The 17,227-nt window shown below is 41.7% G+C and overlaps 1 protein-coding gene across 2 annotated transcripts in view; it reads left to right on the top strand.

The window, feature by feature from the left end:
- Positions 1 to 17,227, top strand: part of VPS33B (VPS33B late endosome and lysosome associated) — a 691,895-nt gene that overhangs the window by 322,154 nt on the left and 352,514 nt on the right. For both annotated transcript variants that reach the window (XM_069222652.1, XM_069222653.1), the window contains one exon: positions 4,172 to 4,258. In XM_069222652.1, the coding sequence (XP_069078753.1) occupies positions 4,172 to 4,258 (87 nt within the window). The remainder of the gene's footprint in view (positions 1 to 4,171; positions 4,259 to 17,227) is intronic.

The following is a 17,227-nucleotide window of genomic DNA, read 5'->3' as shown; positions in this document are numbered from 1 at the left end:
TGCAAAGCTTTTAGCCAAAAGACTTAGGCCCTCATTATGAACTTGGTGGGCGGCTACAGCTGCCCGCCAAGATCTGACCGCTGGGCGGCCGCCAATGCGGCCGCACCCCCGCCGCGGTCATTATGAGATCCCCACTGGGCCGGCGGGCAGAAACCTGGTTTCCGCCCGCTGGCCCAGCGGGAATCTCAGCCGCAACCTAGGAGCCAGCTCCAAATGGAGCTGTCGGTGTTGCGGCCGTGCGATGGGTGCAGTTGCACCCGTCGCGCTTTTCACTGTCTGCATAGCAAACAGTGAAAAGCTGCATTGGGCCCCCAGGGGCCCGTGACTCTCCGTACCGCCTGCCTTGAACCGCCAGGAAAAGGCTGGCGGTAAGGGGACTCGTAATTCCCTGGGCAGCGCTGCTAGCAGCGCTGCCCTGGTGGGTTACTACTACCGCCGGGGCCATTGTGGCGGGAAACCGCCAGCCCCGGCGGTGCGACCGCGGCGCTTGGGTTGTAATGACCCCCTTAATCTTTACCTACCAAAGTTAATTAGTAATTCCCAAGTAGGGTTTTTAAAGAACAGGATGGCCAATGATAATACTTGCCTATTATGCCACGTCCGAGAAAGAGGTAGGAATTTATCCTCAGCATCCGTAGCTATAGCCTTGGACACCAAGAAGGCTTTTGATAAAGTCTCTTGGACATTCTTAGAACAGTCCCTTAGATCTTTTAACCTTGGAGATGACTTCATAAAGATGATCATGGCCATGTATAGTAACTCCAGAGCATCTGTCTCCGTAAATGGCCTGGTATCCATGGCTTTTAACCTTGAAAAAGGCACAAGACAGGGTTGCCCGCTTTCACCCTCCCTTTTTCTACTAGCACTCAAACCATTCTTATTACACATTAACAGTAACCCTCAAATATCAGGAATAGATTTTCAGGGAAAAACAATCAAATTGGCAGCCTACGCAGATGACATTTTAATCCTTTCTGGCGACCCTCACTCATCCATACAGGCACTCTTGGCCACAATTGAACACTACTCCCGTGTCTCAGGATACAAATTAAATAGAGACAAATCAGAGGTGAAATCACTGAACCCGTTAGGCTCTAAAACCTTGATAGGAGATTCAGGACTAATCTGGCAACGGAACTACATAAAGTACTTAGGAATACAGTTTGAGTCGAATTTAATTGACACTCTGAATCATAATGAGCACCTAACCCTTCAAAAAATCAAACATTTATTAGAAAGTTGGTCACCAACATTTATCACCTGGTGTGTTTGCTTCGAAACGATAAAAAAGATAATATCCGCCATGGATAACTACCTAGTAAGTATGCTTCCCTTACCACTCACCAATGATTTCCACCATAAACTAGATCAGAGCTCTTCAAACTGGGGGGTCTCAAGTGATCCGGGGGGGGCGCCAAACTCTGGCCAAAAGAAATATTATACAGATAACATGTGTTTGTTTTAAGCAGAAGCATGTTATTGCAGTTTTAAAAAGGTAACAGTACTTAACTGCAATGTTTAAATAGGTTTAGACATATTTAAACATTGCCATCTTTCTAAAATAATTGTGAAAAATTCTGAGGGGGGCCCCAAAGATTTTTATTTTTCAACTGGGGGGGCACAGCATTAAAAAGTTTGAAGACCACTGAACTTGATAAAATGATTGATAACTTTATATGGCAAGGAAAAAAGCCTAGAGCAACCCTACACAAATTAAGACTCCCCAAAAATCTGGGTGGACTCAACCTACCTAATTTTAAAAATTACCATTCAGCTTTTTTGTCAAACAAGGCACCTGTTGGCTCTCACCCCCGATAAACTACACTCCATTATGGCTTAAAGTGTAAAAAGATATTTTGTGAAATCTGTACCTGGCAACTCTACTCAAATCTACTGACAAGCACATACCATACTCTAAATATATCTTTAGGACTACCAAACACCCACTACTTTTAATTGATAACAGATTGCAAGGTAAACTGAAATCCTCCAACCTTGCTTCCCTTTGGCACAACCCAAATATCAGGTATAAAGGTCAGACTCTTCACTGGCAATCATGGATAATCAAAGGTATTTACTACCCCAAACAATTAGGAAAGCTCTCCAATCCTTTACCTTTGCGTGTCTACAAGAAATATATCATATTGAGGAACAGGAATTCTATAACTTTCTTAAAATTAAAGTAGCACTGTCTAGGTCTCACTCGCTCCCCGATGACCCTTCAGTCCTTTCTTTACTTTTAAAAATCTTCAGACATGGTCAACAGGTATCTAGATTTCACAATTTTTTCAACCACAAGCTACCAATCATTTTAGAAAGACTCTAAAATTCTGGAACGACCACTAAATCTGTAATTACGGATCCAGATTGGCCCAAAATGTTGAGATCAGTGATATTACATAAAATGACCCCTATACTCTCGCAAACCAAATTTTGGATATTACATAATACTTATTGGAGACCTTCACACTTACATGCAATGCACATAGCAGATACACCTACTTGTTGGAACTGCCAGGAGAAGAAAGGAGAACTACCTCATCTGTTTTTTTTATTTATTTTATTTTATTTTTTTACTACAGACAGGTAAAAAAATGCTGGACTGAAGTCTTTTTTTTTTAATCTCTAAACTATTCCATATTAAGCCAGAAAACAGTTTCTCATTCTTAATCACAGGCTTTCTTGATCATAATATCAAAACTGAATCGGACCGCCTACTTCTTGACCTTCTATTCACACAGCAATCACATCTGTTACCGCTATCTGGAAATCTACACTCAAAGCCGTTTTTGCATTAGGGTTAAACTGGATAATTCAAATCTGCAGAGCAGATAACACTCCTCTCCAGTATTCTCTGTAGAAAACACACTCACATAATATATGGGGTTCCTTGGATACATTTTTTACTTCCAGCAAACTACCATGAACAATTTTCTAGACCTTATTCCAAATGACACCCAAGTGCATTTAACCCCCAACCCTTCTATCACATTTAGTAATCGATATCTCACAGCAATATCATGGTGCATCCTACTCTATTTCTTTAGCTTCCCTCTTCACATTTCTAGCTCTCCTTTATGTTATCTTCTCTTTGTTTTTCTCTACCCAGTATAATACAGAGTTACACATGTACATATACAGAGCTTTGATCTCATTTATTTACTTGTTTAAATTGCCTAAGACAATCAATATATGTACAAAATGTTAAATTATAAAAGAATAAAAATCTTTTCGAACAAACCAAAATGCAGTTTTGCAAAAATGTTCTGTATCCAAGATGTTTGTATTTGTTTATTAACTTACCATTGTTTTACAAAGTTGCAATTTCTTTCAAATATTACTTTGGTTGGAAAGTAGTGCTAAATGTCAAAAAGCATTTTGGCGAACATTTCTAAATACTTTAGGCAAATCGAATATTGATAAAGACAAGCAAGCTTTTCTCAGTATAACAGCAACAATAAACCCTGCGCTATTTAATAACAACGTCTCCAAGAATAATTTTGTTGTAAGACATGATGAAAGCTTACCTAGTACTTAGTACTTGTGGCTAAAGGTACTAGGTTTGGAGGAAGAGTACATCCCGCCTGAAGGAGGAGTTATCAATCTACAAGCTTAACGTTTAAAAATGTTGTTGAGTTGGACAGGGATTGCCATTAATGTAGTTGGTAGCAATAAAATTCGAGAGTATCAGGGGTGCCAACATTTTTCCTGAGTTTTGTAGAAATGAGTCGGAACTATACGCTGGTTAATTAAAAGAATCATGTTTGTATTGAAAATAGCTCCAGTAGTTCATGTATGCACATTATTTCATATTATTCCACTATTGAATGCTTATTACAAATGCTGTTTCTGCACTATGTTAATGACTGCAGCAGCAAAGCATAGAACCTATGCTTCCATGGCGTATGGTTGGAGACAATCTGATAAAGTTCAGATGAAGACTAACAAGTTTCTTTCAATATTAGTAGTTTTCAGTTTTTTATTTTGATGCTATTTAAGATACTCTTGCATACTAAAGGCTAGTCTTAGTATGAAAATGTGATGCATCTCAATCTATCTCTCAGAGTGAGGCAATGAAAAATTGCATTTAATCATATCTAGAAGTGACATCTAAGATATACAAGAAAAGCACTTTACTTGATCTTGCAACATTTACTTTCTCTTACTTCAGGTCTTTAATGAAATCAGGAATGAGCATTTTTCCAATGTTTTCGGCTTTCTAAGTCAAAAGGCCAGAAACCTGCAGACCCAGTATGATGTAAGTAATCCATTCTGTTTTCCTACGCCATATGTATTTTAAAGTCTGAAGATAGCTAAAATCTTTTGGCATAAACATTAAAAAGGGGCTTTGGATCAGCCCCTTTCAGCCATCTTTTGCTCCGGGTCCTGTACCTTGAGCTTCAAGTGTATTTCACATTTTCGATCACCCTATGGATTTGTTGTGCATGTTTGGATTTTAAAGTACTGTTTCCCAAAGTAGACTGTCTCCAGGATTGTGGTGTTGAAAAATACATTGAAAGGAAGAGGTTTAAATGACCCACAAGTCTTGAGGTTCTTTTTTTATTAATACAAAAATGCCATCTTGACAGGTGGATTAAGTTTGATTAGCTTAAAAATATCAAGAACTGTTACATAAAGAACGATTTAAAGAAAGTTTTAGTTGCTCACTGTAAAGACCTGTTCTCCAGATTTTAAGGTCTTTAAGCCAACGTGGGGAAAAGAAAAGTGGAGGACCACACCTGAATCAAGAAGCTGATACTTCAAGGAGGCGGTAAAGGAAAAAAGATATTGGATTGCTGTAAAAGGAGAGCGATGATTCCAATCAGAGCACAGACTCTTGCTCTTATCATGAAAGACTCTTCGAGCAAAGTTTTTATGTAAGCAGAGGGAACTGTGCAATAGGCGTTTCGTTTTTGGATGACTTAGTTTGCAATATATATATATATTGCAAACTAAGTCATCCAAAAACGAAACGCCGTCCCTACCAGGCAGTAGAAAGTGCAAATCCAGAGATGTATTTGCGACAGAACTTCTTGGCAGGTTTCATACTCAAGGCCTTGATCACATGTCCCACACACGACTCCTCAAACATGTGATATACAATCCGGACAGTAATAGACACCAAAGAAGGTTTAAAAGATATAAATGTAGTATGTGATACCCAGGCTTGCTCCCTCGGCTGCCACTCCACTTCTTTAGGATGGAGGGTTTCGCTGTAGGAGATATAGCTATCCTTCACCTTCTGCCAACATTTATGAAAAGAAAGGACTGTCGTAGGTTGCTGTGTTCAAAAAGTTTTAATCCATTGCTGCCACCATCTAACACGTTTTGGCTACCTCCGTAGCCTTGTTCACTTCTGTAGCTCTCCCCTCAGCACACCAGTCACATACTGTGATTGGCCTGCTGGGCTTGGAGTCATATGGGCAGTGTTTCTCATCACTAATTCGTGCCGAGCTGGGGCCTGACTATAGGATCAGTCATATGAGCAGTTCTGACAGCTCAGCTATGCAGAGTCAGTCCCTCTAGGACAGTAGAAAAACATTCCTGGGTTTCCATCAGCTAGCAGAAGTAGTAGCCATTGTAGTAGCCACATTGTTAGCTCACATTAGCTGTGAATGGCTACCCATGGCTGTCTGGGAGAAGAGTGAGACCAGGAAACAGGGATGGGGGAAAAGAACCACACAGACTATGAGACAGTGGCTGCAAAACCTCGGCACTGTAGGTGCCAACATATTTATTCAGCTCCAGAGATATGTAAAAAGCTTGAAACTGCTCTAACTAAGTATACCTCATCTATCTAGTCCTGGGCAGCAGCTCAGAACCACTGTCAAGAGCATATGAAAGCATGGACTAATGATTCTGATATGTTGCTGGTTCCAGGAGGAGTAAGCAATATTATGCATTACATCGGAGAGCTGCAAAAACAAACGTCTCATCTGCAGTTGGTCACAAGGGAGCTGGGTTGCCCATTTTTATTTTGTGTCTCATCCCAAGTCATTTATCACAGTTTTTTTTTTACATTCGCTGAACATAACTTAAATCTTCTTTTTGACTGTCTTGTGTTAGATGATTTGGTGAATCCCTTCCATCTTACAGTGCACACATTTCTTTGTGTTTGTTATATGCATTAAGATATTTTTCTAAAAGTGCACTAGTGAACATCAGCTGCTTTATTTGCAGGGAGCTTTCTGGTTGGTATATCTTTGAGCATATTTTTCACCTTATAAATAATCCTTCCAGCTTCAGACTGGTCTGGAAAATCTTTTCTTCTCCAGAAATATATTTTCAACACACCTGGTGATATCACGTAGCCTCAGTCGTGACACCACATCCAGACATGATGATAACGGAGTGTATTATGGGCCAGTCAGTGCACTGGTGTCAATTCCTCCTTTTCTGTATATCATCAACGCAGGTCTGGTGCTCTCTGTTAGAGTATCATCAATAAAATTCCTCAGCGTCTTGACAGTAAATAGGTCAAATGTCTACTTTAAAAGTTTCAGGGTTCGAGCCTTGTTGAAGATGCCTTATGATGTCCCTTTTAGACCCGCATGGGTTATACATATGGCGTCTGTGATTGGAACTTGATGCCGTGGCCTATGATTGTTTTGCCACCAAACACCCTTAAGGGAACTGGAGGGCAAGTTGCTTTTAGCTAAAGTCCACAGGAAGAGTTCCTTCATTTTTAGAGGTAAGTCTTGTGACAGGAAATGATAATCCAGAAGATGTTCCCATCAAATACAGTGCCTATTCTCTTGCTGCCTTAAACCCCTTTCTCTCTAATAGTGAGCCACCATCTTCCAGTGGAGGGATGGTCTTCAAGTTTTCAAACAGCTGGGAGGCAACAATGGATTGTTGAATCATACAGCTAATATGCAAGACTACATCAAACCCTTCTTGTCACTCTTGGGGTTCTCTCTACATCCTCAAGTATGTGCTTCTGCTGGTATTGCATTCCTTCTTGTTGCCCAGGTGAAATGCAATGTCCTGGCTTGGAGCACTTGAGATCTTCGTGAATGCAAAGAAGCTGGGCCTAACTTACCTTGAAATTAAACTGTGAGGTCCTGGGGAAGCCTTCTAATTCAGATCCCACCCACGTGGGTGAATCACGTTGACGGAATTTGATAAGGAGCATAATGTAAAGTCATGGATGTCATTTAGGGGCTGCTAGGGGTCGCAGCTGCGACTCCTGACTTGCCACTGTTGTCCCTGGAACTGCCTTTGTGATCTGTGGCTTCAGAGGTGGCAAAATCAGTGTCAGGTGCACAGGGGCAGCTCGTCTCTGTGTGTCAATTAGCTCCATTTTCCTTATTTTCTGCCAGTGTGTTGTATTACATAGTAGTGAATAATATTGTATTCTTCTTTAGTAGTGTAATACAAATGAAGTACAGTTTGCTGGAATGGCACCATGAAGATGAAGTTATATTGTGACAAGACAAATGCTCAATGAAGGAAACTTTATTTCTTGTAGAATGTATTTGAATTGTGCCAGTGCCCTGCCGAAAGAACATTTGTGATAGTTGAATAAATGTGATTAAAACATTTAATTTGGAGATCTGAAATATTATAAACACTTAATAAATTATATAAAGGAAACAGTAAGCTTTTTCAGTTATAGTGACAAGGAACCCCTAAACTCAAAGTGGACTGGGATTCCAGTCACAACAAAATAAAAGATTTTGGGCGGCAAAAGACTTGATCCAACGTCTTGAGATCCAGTTCATAGGGCAGGTGGCCTAAGTGTTTGGTGTCCCGGTCATAGAACACAGTTCAAGGGTGATCACTTGCAGTCCCAACTGGTCTCTACAGTTACAGATTTTATAGCGGGAGGTTCTCAGTGCTGGATTTGGGCAGGCATTTAATGGAAGTTCCCCATGGAGGCTTGCATGAGTCCATGTCTCAGGAAAAACGTTTAAATATATTTTGTGTGCGTGCTTGCTGGTGATAAGTGTGTTTATGTGAGAGACACTGTGTGTATATGTAAGCATGTGTAAGTGAAAGTGAGTGACCGTGAGTGATAATGTATTGGATTGTCAGTGAGTGAGTGTGCGTGAGTCAGAGTGAGTGAGATTGAGTGTGAGTAAACATAACTGCAAGTGAGTTAAAATGAATGAATGTGAGCCTATGGCTTTTAACAAAGGTATGTGAATGTTGTGCTTCAAAATACACCATCTGATCTAATGTTTTTCAAAGTTTTCTCTTGGTAGCAACCCCGAAGCAGCTCTCTTAGAAGAGGCCTCTCTCAACTGGTTCACTCACTTGCTGCAAATCAGGACTAGTATTACACCCCAGAATTTTTTTAAATCACGTCAGCACCATAAGAGAAGTGGTATCTGAAATAGACGTGTTGTGTTGTTCTATAAGTCGTACAGGTATTATGGAACTTCAACTATGTTACTTATTGTGATGTCATCAGGGTTAAGCTCATGTGACATGACTTCCTCGGAAATTCTGGGTCAAAGGTCATATGTCACTACCTGTGATGTCATTAAGGTCAAAGGGTGTGTATTGTCACTTCCACTACCCCTGGCATTTTGGTGAATTGACGTTCGTCTGTAAAGGACCAATAATTTTCCTTGGAGAGGAACTGTCATGCCATACAGATTCAATAATGGATTAAATCCCCTCTATTTATATTGCCCTTATCTTGGACAGTATTTTTAATAACCTCATTGATTTTTTTGATGAAAGTAAATCACGTAGAATAGATGGACAGTGAGATAAAACTCTAAAAAATCTACCAGTGTTATTTATTTCAATGATTGTAATGACTTTTATTTCCCACACAGTATTAAATGGGGAGCATGTTGCTAATGGATTACCTTACGTTTGGGTAGTGTTGTGTTTAATATACCTACACTATTGAAGTAATAAATGGAATCACTTGAACAGGCACCAGAATTAAGCTTCTGTGTTTGTCATCATTTGAAGTAAGCAGAGCAGATTGACAGTATTCATTTGAAGTGAGCATAGCTGATTGACGGCCACGAGGAACTTGTTATCATTTTATTGCCTGTAGCAGTGGGCACAGCGAATGGTTGTCTTCCTGGTGGCAGCTCATCTAGCGTGCTCCTTCAGTGTAGGAGAGAATGTTGTCAGTTGTCTCTACATTGTAGACCATGAATGTGAGCTACACCCCCAAAGAGAGCGGGGTGATCTTCTCCTGAATAGGCTTATCTTTTATAGATCTTTTTACCAGAGCCAAGAACAGGAAGTGTCCTCCTTTTTGTGCCATACTCTTCCCTTTCAGAGGTACCCTGGTGGTTGCCTTCAGGTTCAGCTAGTGTCATGGACTGCTGTATGGATTTCTGTATGTTCCGCTTCTTTCAAACATACTACAGAAAGTATAGGCAGATCAAGCACAGTTGATCCTTATTGCATCAGATATGGCACAAGGATTGCGTATGCTGATCTGTTGAAACTCATCATTCAGCTATCTCTTCCGCACAGATGAGGTCTGCTTCTAGATCAGGATTGCAAAATTCTTCCTCCGACTCTCCAATAGCTGCTTGCTTCATGTGTGGAAATATAGAAGTGCCAGCTAGAGTCTGTTGCTTATGTGATGAAATGGCAGACATCACCACATCAAACCAGAAGTACACAACCAAATCCAATTATAAAGATTGCTGGAACAAATGTGTTCAGTGGTCTGTGTCAGAAGGCATTAACCCTAATAATCTAAACTTTCCTACATTTTGCAATCGGTGCTGTCCTTTGCAACGCAGGACCAGACATTGATTGTAATTAAGGGTATTTGGCTGCCCTGTCTACCTTTATCTGTTTTCCTGAACAAGCTTCTCTGTTTAGAGCCTCACTACTGGTGCATCTTCTAAAAGGTTTGCTTTCTTTATTTCCTCCCACTCTGTTTATAGTTCCTCACTTGGATTTGAATTGTTTGTGGACTTTCTTGATAGTATCACCATGCAAGCCAGTGCACAGTTGTGACGATAACTTCTGCTCACAGAGTCAGCGGTTACTTATTGTGATGTCATCAGAGTTAATGTCATACAACATGACCTCTGTGGAATATCTGGGCCAAAGGTCATATCATGTCACTACCTGTGATGTCATTAAGGTCAAAGGGTGTCCTCCCAGTTCATCCATCTTTCATATTTTTCTACCCAGATAAGTTGGTCCTCTTCTTCTGCCCATCCTTCTTACACCAGGTGATCTCAGCCCTTCATATGGGCCAGCGTGTTGCTCTTTTACCGTTCTTCCCTCCACCACATCAAGATCTGCTATGCCCTTGCCAAGAAAGATCCTCTGAAATACATTCTAGCCATTCCACTAGGGCCATGGCTGCCTCCACAGCTGTATATAGAGACATTTTGGTTACCACTGTTTGCTGGGAAGCTAAAAGGTCATGCTTGCATAATTTTGCCAAGCGCTACCGCTTAGTGTCACAGGCTCTGCGCTGTGTTGCCCGAGCTCTGTTGCATAACTTCCTTCACAGTATGTGTGGCTGTAAATACACATGCTTAGTATACTCTTGCCTTCTAGTGTTGGTTTTGGACATTTTCAAATTGTTTTTTTCAATTAAGTCTCTGGAGTCAAGTGTTGTGGTGTGACTTCACTTCTTGGTATACATTGAACAGGAGCACAGATTCCTTGTTAAATTGTTTTTTTTACTGCCACCGGGTTTGCACATATACCAAGTGGGCTCTGAGTTGGTCATGTTATGAACCTGGTTCACTGGTTCTGTTTGATTCCTTTTGGATCCTTGTTATGTTATGTCATCTCATGTCATGTCAATTTGTTCAGTGCGCTAATCATCCAAGAGGGTATCCAGGTGCTTGATCCTTTCACATCAGATTCCACAAAGCTCTAATCCTGCCACGCACTCAAGACTATTTTTGACATCATGGGCATTGAGGGCCAAGTGTTGAGACTTAACTCGTCCATCCCCAGAGAAAGTTTCATGGGTGATAGAACAGACACCCTTTCAAACTTGCCATTTCTGCAATTCGAAATGCGCTTTGGCAGACCACAATGAAGACAGCCAAGGGTCCCAGGGCCTTAGGAATAGAACTTGAGTGTCAAGACTCACTCCAGCAGAAGCTACCTGCATTGTCCAGTGCAGGTCTAGTTGGAAGTGGTCAAATCGGCCCTTCAGGAAAAGATCAGCTTTTTGTGTCCCTGTAGTTTACCAGGAGGTCGGCCAACTCACCCTTGGATTGCATGACTTTTTCTGGGTACAAGTGAGAGTTGGTCCAGCCTTTCAGGTCTTCACAAGTCTCAGCAGCAGGGGCAGTCTCTCTTCTGTCTTCCACATGCCCAGCAGCATTCTGAAGCAGATGCCAAGGGGTGCCATCTTTATGCCTGGCACTAGCCTGTGGGTGGAGGTTCCCAGGAGTAACCCTACTCCATTTTGCAGCAGTTCCTGTGTGCCTTACAGCATACAATCCCACGGTGCCCTTCTCTGTGTAAATCCAACCTGGCAGAATCTTTATTCCACTGTGTAGAGCTTTTGTGCTCACCGTAGAAGTGTTGCCAGAGAAATGAGCAACCCTCCTTTATGATCTCAAAAGCAGGTAAAAAGGTTCTGGTGGCAGCTCCTCTCCCACAATTAGATTGGTCCCCGGGTTAACTACAGGGGCAAATAAGGGGATAGGGCCAGGTGTTAATTACATCTGCCTATGATACGGTAAGCCTCTTTGAAGTAAAGTACTTTCCTGGGCACTGCTCAGATGGTCATTCTGGTAGAGGACTCCTCCAAAACCCCAAGGCTTTTGCCTCCGCTCTGGGACCAAATTCACACTTCATCAAGATGCTACTCATTGCCTGGAAGACAGTTGGATTCTATTGCAAATTGGCTTCTAGAGGCTTTGGGCAGGTGAAAGGTGACTTTAAACGTACCATTCACTAAATATTTATAAAAAATCCAACTTTACCAATGAATTGGGCATGTAATAAATATTTTAAAAAGTCAAGGAATTAACTGTGTAGCTTCTTCATAAGCAGAGATCATATTGTTTAATTGTAGTATTACCTCCCAGGGCTTTCATGCGGAATAGCTAACCCTGCTACAGTGAAAATTATTCTTAAGGCTTTTTCACTGTATGGACCTGTTTAACATTAAACTTTCACATGTTTTATTTTTTAATACCATGTACCCTGCCATTTGGGCATTTAAGGCCTATTTAGAGGCGCATTATTAATATGTAAAAAGAGGTTTTAGACCTTTTAAATGGGGTTATTTTTGCAGGTCGAATTTGCATTTTTAAACAGTGGTAGGTCTGCATTCATGTTTTGCACGATCACTGTAGTGGTAGAACAATGTGTGCTTCAGTCCATTAATGACATTTAACATATAGGCCCTGGGTGCACTTTGTACCATATACTAGCAGTTGGAGCAGCAATACGTTGGCAAATATCGAATTCCATGCCAATCCTGTCAAGATATGACAGAGCACAGTGAGAGGAGTTGCAGGAACTCCTTAAGTATTAAGCAAATAATGTCAGCAGGCACATTCATCTCTAATGCCGAGATTCACTGTGCATTAAATGCAGTGGACACAATGTCTAGGTGCCTGGCTTTGTATCTTCAGGTTCCAGCCTGAAGTCCAGCAGCATCTCCTCAACTTCCGGCTCTGCAGGGAGCACCATTGTGGCCACAAGTTAAGGAGATGCTGAAAAAAGATACTGAGATAGCAAAGCCCAAGATGGTGTTGAAAGCTACTCCTTACCGGGGTTCCTTTGGTAAACAGCAACCTGGGGGGTTGAGTGTGACTATAAACAATGCCACCCAAGCAACCATACTCCTTATAGATGCAGCAGTACTCCTTCCACCGGCAAGCTGGGAGGGGGTACAATAGTCTGTTACAGAGATAACAACACAGATAAGTGCAAAATTGGCTTCAGCCAAAGAGTTACCACTTCCAGACTATCTTGCCCTGCCTTTTTCCCCTTCACCTGATCACATCTCTCGTCGGGGGAAAATACACAGTTTCCTATCTCATTGGGAGGAGAGGACGTCTGATCAGTGGGTTCTAGCAGTGATCCAACACTGCTGCTGCCTCAAACTACACATACCCCACCCTGTACACACTCTTTCAGCAATTAAACCGCTCCCTGCTTCTGGAAGAACTCCATGCCATTTTACAGAAGGGCGCCATAGGGAGGGTGCCCCCAGCAACGTCAAGGGAGCGGTGTCCACGCTCTCTGCTTTCTCATCCTCTCTCTGGCTCATCCTCAACCTAAGGTCTCTCAGCTGCTAGATCCTATCAGAACATTTTCACTTGACAACTCTGCAGGATATCACCCCTTCCTTCAACAGGGCTATTTCATGATGGCAGTCAATCTCAAGGATGCCTGTTTCCCCACGCTTGTCCACTTTTCTCATCAATGTTACCTTTGCTTTGTGGTAAGTGGCTAACACTCCTGACTCAAATTTCTTCCTTTTGCAGTCACAACAGCTCCAAGGGTGTTTTCGAAGTGCCTTGCAGTGGTGAATGTGCATTTGCGAAGATAGGGCGTTCATGCCTTTCCCTACCTCGATGATTGGTTTATCAAGAGCAACCGCAAGGTGCAGTGTCCAGCCACACAGAGACAGCAGTCTCCCTGCTCCACAGCCTGGAGTTCATGATAAATAGTAAAGCCCACCTAAAGCGTCTGCAGATCAAACCCTTCCTAGAAAGTGACCTCCATTCATCCCAGTTGTCAGCTCACTGAGAACAGTGAAGCACCTTCTAGGGTTGATGCCCTTGTGCATTGCCATTGTCCCCCAAGCAAGACGTCACATGCATTCCCTGCAGGAGAGCTTTGTGGTTTAGTGGTCTCAAGCAGAGGGTTACTAAGATCTAATGTCACTACAGGCAAGGGCTCATTACTCTCTTCACTGGTGAAACAGCAACAACTTGCTTCAAGACAGGCCTTTTGCAGACCCCGTATTGCAGGTAACCATTACCACAGACACCTGTTCTACAGGGTGGAGTGTATATCTCAACAACATAACTTTACATGGAATGTTGCCCTCTTAGCAACAGGGTCACCAAATCAATTACCTGAAGCTGCTATCTATTCATTTAGATCACAAGACCTTTTCACAAGTATCGGGGCAAAGTAGTCCTTATAAAGACAGACCACATGATTGTCACATGACATCTATTTATTAACAGGGCAGCACACACTCCCCCCAACACTCTCAGCACACCGGATTTGGCATTGCATACTCTGCAACAACTTTCATCTCATGGTGGAACATCTGCTGGGGGTGGACAATGTCTTTGCGGACCTGCTCAGCAGGACATATCAACAAGCTCACGTGTGTATACTCCGCCCACAATTCCTATGCAGGTACTTCCAACTTTGGGGCACCCAGCAAGTAGACAAGTTCGCCAGCCCAGGAAACACAAAATGTCCGAAATTCACCTTCTCGTACCCACACACACAGTCCATGGGCAATGCATTATGGATGAATTGAGGTAGTCATTAAGCAGGCTCATTCCGGTAGGTCTAACTTGGGCCAGACAACTGGTACTCCAATCTCCTATAGATGTCCGTCAGCCCTCACAAGTGGCTACCACTGAGGCAGAGTCTTTTCACATTAGGACTCGGTTGAGTCAGACTGCCAGATAGCTCAACCTTGTAATTTGGTGCCTGAAGTCCTAGAATTCGGATACCGCAACTTTGCCCATGAATGTATGTTCATATTAAAAGCAGCCCATTGACAAACAACACCAGACTGTTATGCTGAAAAATTGAAAATGTTATTTCACCACTGTATTTCCAAGAACCTTGACCCCCTAAAGCCTACTGTAGAGGACATAATTTGTTACTGCTTGCACTTGCAAAGAGCAGATCTCACCTGCAAGTTATTTGCTTACACTTAGCTGCAGCCTACCTGCGTGGATAGGGAACACTCATCCCTCTTTAGAATTCCAATTGTTAAGACTCATAGAGAGTCTCAAGAGGGTTATACACCCTAGAGTGTCTCCTGTTCCCCTGTGGAATCTCAATAAACTCCTCACGATGCTCATGGGACCACCTTTTGAACTGCTGCATTCATACCTCTTTCAGTTCCTCTCCTGGAAAGTGACCTTTGTGTTGGCTATTACCTCACTCAGACACATTAAAAAACTGCAACCACTTAGTCTACAAGAGCCCTTCATCCAGGTCTACACGTAAAGGGTTGTTCTTAGGACGAATCGTACGTTCCTCTCTAAGATTGTGTCATTCTTCCATCTTACCCAACCTTGAAACATTCCAGTCTTCTTCCCACAACCAGACTTGGTCACTTAAATGTTGGGGCACCCAGTAGATGTCAAAAGAGCCCTCATTGACAGGACCAAGCCTTTCTGTAAATACGATCAGATCTTTGTTGCATTTGTAAAACTTTACAAAGGGCATCCAGTCTCCAAAGCAGGTATAACTAAGTGGGTAGGTAAATGTATCAAAATGTTTTTCCACAAGATAAAGAGAGTACATACCTGTTCCACCAGGGTACACTCCACTTGTAAGAAAGGAGCAACCTTGGTCTTTGGAGGTAACATACCACTAATGCATACTTGTAAAGCAGCCACTTGGTCAACACCACAGACCTTTTCCAAGCTCTACTGTGTGGGTATCTTAGCCTGGCAACAGGCCAAAAGGTTTAAGGAACTTTATTTGAGAACTCTGCATCATCCACACTCTTAACAACTGCTTATGGAGTCCACTACTTGACAGTTTTTGCTAAGCATGTGTATCTACAGCCACATTCTATGAACAGAAAGTTACTTTCCCTCTAAACATCCTTTTATATTGTGCAGAGCTCTAGATTTGTATGTGTGTCTTCATCTCCAGAATCTTGTGTTTTTGCATATTTCTTACTTACTGTGTTTTCACTGCACATTGCACTACACACTCTATACATGCTTTCACCTGCTGCCCGAAAACAGTCTAACATGGAGTTGGTGCCTTGTACAATGTACACCAAGATGAGAAGTCACAGTACATTTTGTGACTCCATAGCCTTCTTCAAAGAAAAACAACTTTCAGATGTCAGAGCCCAATACTAGATGGCATGAGTATGCTAAGCATGTGAATCTGGAGCACTTCACTTTCAGAACAGATGCTTAGAGGTTAAATAGCAGTTTCCTTTTGGCAGATTCATGATCTTCCTACAGATTATTCCCCTAAGGAGCTAATAACCTGTCTCGTGTATATCCAAGGCCCTGAAACATGTAACATGGTGTTTTTGTCGCTCAGTTGATCCTTCTCTGAATACCTCCATGGGGTGCAGAAAATTGATTCAGAACCGGCACGTTGGTCACAAATGATGCCTCAAGTCAAGCAGCATTAATTTGTTCGTACATTGCACCAAAAGTGTCAGATCTGTGTCTTCTAAAACGAAGACTGAAAAAGAAAGTGGGATCTCCTCCGCTTCTGCTGTTGTCCCATCACCATTGCCACTACAGTTTGAAGACAACTCTTTAACATTTCTAGGAAGTGCAGCTTGGATCTGTTGAACCTACAAAGATGACAGAGGTCATCTGAACATATCCTCCTTAATGCTGATTCACTTGTCTGAAAAAAAGCCAGAGTATCTTTATGGGTTTGTACTAGGCTCTATTGGGAATTAGCAACATTACTAATAGACAGTAGCTATATGCTTTAAAAGAAGTGCCCAAAAAAGAATAGAGGTAATTCTGATTTTTTGCAACACATCTCAGCCACTGTTTGCCTTGATTTCACGGTTTCCTTAATACAGTAACACCAATACAGTTCAGTGCAGCACTACACATTCGTTCTCATTGGCGCACTCTCTGTGTAATACTGCAAAACTTTTTTGCAAGGTTTAAAGTTTGTTTTACTGTTTATTTAAACAGCTTGTAAATTGAAAATAAGATAATATTATCGCCAGTTCAAAAGATATGAAAGCAACATATCAATCCTTTAAAGGCATATAAGCTAGCTTGGTCGTTTTAAAAATCACACAATTATTAATGAGTTATTAGATCTTTAAAGTGCATCTCATAATTCTTTTTATAGACCGTAGTTTCTCTTCTATTGATCAAAACATTTATAATCTTTAAAACCGCTAATATTGCAAAGGGGTTTTAGCAGTGTCAGTTAAAAAGAGAGAAATGCAGTTTATTAGTCTTTTGTAGAAATAGAAGTTTGGTCAATTTAAAAATCCCAGTTATTGGTAAATTCCTAGATCAGTGGCCCTAAACCTGCGATCAGGAGACCCGATGGGGTCCGTGGCTGCCTAGAAAATTAAATAATATTAGAAGATTAATAAGGT

The sequence above is a fragment of the Pleurodeles waltl genome, chromosome 3_1 (genome assembly GCF_031143425.1).
Source record: "Pleurodeles waltl isolate 20211129_DDA chromosome 3_1, aPleWal1.hap1.20221129, whole genome shotgun sequence".
Lineage (NCBI taxonomy): Eukaryota > Metazoa > Chordata > Amphibia > Caudata > Salamandridae > Pleurodeles > Pleurodeles waltl.
Note: the sequence above shows the minus strand (reverse complement) of the source record. Positions and strands in the feature narration are given on the sequence as shown.